This window comes from Arachis hypogaea, chromosome 18, assembly GCF_003086295.3.
Source record: "Arachis hypogaea cultivar Tifrunner chromosome 18, arahy.Tifrunner.gnm2.J5K5, whole genome shotgun sequence".
Lineage (NCBI taxonomy): Eukaryota > Viridiplantae > Streptophyta > Magnoliopsida > Fabales > Fabaceae > Arachis > Arachis hypogaea.
Genome location: NC_092053.1, coordinates 115,458,732 through 115,463,461, shown reverse-complemented (window position 1 = coordinate 115,463,461; position 4,730 = coordinate 115,458,732). Strand labels below are relative to the sequence as shown.

Genomic DNA, 4,730 nt, shown 5'->3' with positions numbered 1-4,730 from the left:
CCTCGTTGTCCTTTCGAGATAATTGTCAGGGGCGGATTGAGTTTTTTTTGTTAAGGAATTCGTTGTCTTTCGAGATAATTGTCAGGGCTATTTTGGGTTTTTCTCGTTCACGCTGTTTTGTTAATTAGAGCATTCAACATGGACAGAAGGAATTAACGTTCCCATAGAACATCCCTTTCTTCAAACAAAACCACCAAACCAACCTGAGAAAAAAGGGTCTCTCTGGTTCAGCCATTTTCTGTTTTCATTTTCCCAGAAAATAGAAAATGATACAGAAAACGTGTTTAGCTATCCATTTCATTTTCAATTTTAAAAAACGTTACCAAAACTCTAAAATTTTGAAAATGATTACGAGACATTTTTCCTGGTTTCACTTTGGGCGGATCCATGCATCACAATAAATATTGAAACCAAAATTAAGAGAACTTTATTGTGAGAACAGATTCATAGTTTCAAAGAAAATTTAGAGAGCAACTCATCAAATAGAAACTTACTTTAGCGACAAGCAATACAGAGCAGCAAGTTACTGCCAGAAAATAATGTTCGACACATAAGAATACCAAATGGTATTTCAACAATTTTAACTCATTCCAAAAGAAGCGAAATACAGAATCGCTTTATGAAACTATCCAAGTGCAAAACACAATTTAAGGGTGGATTACGTAATTAAAAACCATTTGCATAAAGAGATTGTAGAGATTAGGTATCATATAATTGAGAGAATACTCCGAAACTTGAAGAAAGACGTAGAATCATAAACGAACTCCATTACCAAGGGAAAGTCTCAATTTATATACTTGAGTAGAGAAGGTGGTAAGGGTAAGATCAGAACTTTTGGAATGTGAGAAATTTTATTCCACTCGTCACCGTGATTTCGTGCACAACTTTCCTCCAACTGTGAGCAAGAATAAATGCAGAGTCTCTGTAATGATTTGAGGTTACGCAGTCCTTCAGGTAGCGATGTCAAACCATCACAATTGTTGATTTCAAGAACCGCGAGTTCTGTGAGGTTCCCTATCCAATCTGGTAGTTTCTTGCCACAAAATCCGTTTATTACTAGTCTTTTAATTGATTGATGTGGCTGCAAGCCTTCTAAAATCACCTCATCTTTCAAACCATCTTCTTCTTGTTGTATTGTTGTTTTGAAACCTCTGTTGAAAAGAGGATCCTTCACCAAACTTATAGCCTCCTCTTCACACTGCCACTGCCACTGCAATTCCAATTCTTGAAGATGTGGCTTCTGAAGAAGTACCTTTGCAGACTCAACATTCGCAGCGATGCCTCGGAGTGAATTCAACCCTTTAATTTTTAGCTTCCCTCTTAGATTGTTTAGCCCATTCAGCTCACTTAAACTAAGCTTGCTTCCATGGCCTAACACAAAAAGTGTTAGTGTTTGAAGGCCAGTCAACTGTTCCAACCCGGGTGGCATACATGTCAAACTCGCACAAGAATCCAACTCAAGATGCCGAAGACTCATCATTTTGTTGATATCTGCTGGCAATTCTTTGAGGTTGGAACAATTTGAAAGTTTTAGAGTCTGCAAGTTATATAGGCTGGTAATTTCTGATGGAAGGCTTTGAATATTGACATTCCCTTGAAGATCAATGTATCTCAAATGCTTCAACTCTTCAATGCCTTTTGGAACTACTGTTATGTCCAGCGCGCAAAGCGTTAACACACGTAAGCACCTAAGGCTTATAAGTGAACCAAAAGAAAAAACCAAGTCTCTACTTGAATGAATTGGTTGTCTAGGAACATGAAATGTCCTCAACTTGTCCCCATTGAGCAAATAAGATGATAATGTAGCTGCAGAAAACAATGGGATATTATATGACAGATAACGTGTTTTCTTTCCTACATTTACTTCTTTTTCACCAACAACAGCATATTCTCTCCCAACCACAAGCAGTGATAGATCATGTATAAGATCGTGCATTTTATATGCAGTTACATCACCACAGTCATTGGTAGTGGCAGCTTCAAACAGAGACATTGACAGCAAATTCATGAAGTATTCATGGCCGATATCCTCTGCAGAGCGAATGTCATCTGTTGTTCGAATGAACCCTTCCGCGACCCATAACTGGATGAGGGTATTCTTTTCAAACATGAAACCTTTGGGAAATAATGAACAATAGGAAAAACAATTCTTCAAAGGGGAGGGAAGATGATCATAACTCAGTTTGAGAATTGCAAAGATTTCATCCTTCTGTGGATCAATTTTTGAAAACTCAACATCCCTGAAATATATCCAATCACTGCGGCCCAAGTTTCGCGAATACAAGAGGCTGCCAATAGTCCTTATGGCAAGTGGAACCCCAGAACACTTTTTAACAATGTCCCTTCCAATTGCTACCAGCTCCAAATCATTTGGTTCTTTCTCCCGATCAAAAGCAACCCGACAGAACAATTTCCAAGATGTTTCTACATCCATACCCTTCAAGAAAAGGGGTGGCTCTGTGCCCATGATCTTTGCCACTTTTTGACTGCGTGTTGTCACTATTACCATACTCCCTTTTGCTCCCTCCATCAGTAAGCTATTCAGTTGGAGCCACAACTCGCGATCCTCACTCCACACATCATCCAACACAAGCAGATACTTCTTCCTTTCAATTTTTTTCCTAAGTTCTTGTTGGACTTCCTCAACCTCACAATCCTTATTATTGTGTCCGATCATTTTTTGAGCTATTTGCCTTATGTCAAATTCATCAGATACACACACCCACATTATTAGCTTAAAATAGTTCCGAACGGCCTTATCATTACACACTAGCTGAGCAAGAGTTGTTTTCCCTAATCCTCCAATCCCAACAATGGGAATCACTGAAAGGTTACTTGTCACAGAATTGTTCCCCAGTAGATAACTTTTAATAAGCAATTTTTCCTTCTGTCTCCCAAAGACTTCATCTTCACCCACAAAAGAGTATGTTTGCCTTCGTCCTCTGTATGAAACTGGAGGCTCAATCGAACAATCTCTCAGTTGCAGCACGTGCCTATCATTTGCAATATCATCTAGCCTCTTCCGGATTCCTTTCATTTTACGGCCCATTTTATGAGCATAGGCCATTTTGTTTTTCCAAGAGAAGAGAGTTTTCACCTCTTTTATCGTCTTGCTTCTTAAAGCCTCGGTGGAGAAATCATCCAGTAAGTCATCTGCATCATATAGTACGTCTTTCAGCTCCTCCAACCAATTACTAATTTGATTGTTAGTAGCTTTTGCTTCTGCATCCAAGATAACAGCTTTTATTGAAGTGGTGATCCTCTTTATTCTTTCTTGATCAGCTTTGAGATTCCATATGAATCTGAACTCTTCAACCGCCAGAGAAGCAATCCCTTCAATGATCTTTCCAGCAAACGCATCCATCCTATATTATTCAAACATAATTTTGAAAATGACCAGAAGTCTGACTTGTTTTAGTAAATAAATTCTAATATATTGACAGTGTTCTAACATTATAATGAATACGATGTTTTAGTGAATGAAGAAATAATAAAAAATTAAGAACTCAACATTGTAATTTATTGTTTATTTGAATTATTAAAATTTCAAATTACAACACAACTAAATTCAATGAGATGTCTTTTCTTTTTCCTTCCATATCCTTGGAATAATAATAATAATGAAAGTATCTAACTGATGTCAAGAAAGGAACTAGGTTTGATTTCAATCATTCCATGCTTCGTCATCAAATTACGAAGTTCAACCATATATAACTCTATACAAAGGAAACGCACATCAATGATTCAATTGAATTATTAAAAAAATAAAATAAAAAGAAAGAAAACAAAATAAAACGCACGCACAATAGTTAATAATTAGAGAAACTACCATACCTTAGATATTATCAAAAAGGAAGCAGCAGAAGCAGTTGTTGAGTTGCGTTGTCTGTTCTGTGTTGTGGATGATGAGCTAAGTGTGGATATGAAATTAGACGTAATACATAACATTATTGATCTTTGCCAAACAGATATCAATAGCAGTTTCAATGGACTTGGAAGTCAATGCCACGACTAACAAACAAGAAATAATGAATATTAAATACGCATGTTCATGGAGGAAAAATAAATCGGAAATTGGATGTGCTTCATTGGAGCATTTTCAGTTTTTATTTTCATTCAAAATAAAAAATAAAAATAAAAATATGTTAGTTTGATTTTAATGAAAATGCTTTTTTTTTTTAAATTGGTCGTTGCTCTCTTTCATACTGTATAGGGTTGGAAGTGAGTCAAGTTAACTCATAAGCCGGTTTGAACTCGACTCATTAATAGTTCGATAAGCTGAACTTGTGAGTATGGGTGTCAAAATTTCCCGAAGCACGGGGTTCCCTGCGGGGACTGCCTCGAATGGGGACCCGAAGGCGAGGAATTTTTCCCGTGAGGATGGGGATGGAGACTAAAACCCCCCCGAGACAAGCGCAGGGACCCAAGCGGGGATCCAAGCGGGGATCCCCGCCCCGTCTCCAATAATTTTCCGAATTCTTGAGTTTATTTAAATATCCTTAATTTATTTCTAATATAGGGACTTTTTCGTAATTTTGCTTATTGAAAACCCTAACCCTACCTTATTGAATGTCTTCCATTCTCTCCTACTATTCCACTTAGCGCCGTTTCTAAACCCCAACTTTCCAGAAAAGTTCAAAACTCCTAATCCCCATAGTTGTGTCCACAGTCACAGCCATAGCAGCATACCCCCTCGTCAGTCGCTACCGGCCACTCTTCCTTCTCAGTGC

The 4,730-nt window shown here is 37.7% G+C and overlaps 1 protein-coding gene across 1 annotated transcript; it reads right to left on the bottom strand.

The window, feature by feature from the left end:
* Positions 1 to 447: 447 nt before the first annotated feature.
* LOC112772871 (putative disease resistance protein RGA1) lies at positions 448 to 4,087 on the bottom strand. The gene is made up of 2 exons (XM_025817878.3): positions 3,835 to 4,087; positions 448 to 3,365 (listed from the first exon to the last, which is right to left on the bottom strand). Exon 2 carries the CDS (start codon positions 3,362 to 3,364, stop codon positions 785 to 787), a length of 2,580 nt encoding a protein of 859 aa, XP_025673663.1. The 5' UTR covers position 3,365; positions 3,835 to 4,087; the 3' UTR covers positions 448 to 784.
* Positions 4,088 to 4,730: the final 643 nt, after the last annotated feature.

Coding starts and splice junctions, on each gene's coding strand:
- LOC112772871 (XM_025817878.3), bottom strand. CDS start 3,364: ATGGATGCGTTTGCTGGAAAGATCATTGAAGGGATTGCTTCTCTGGCG.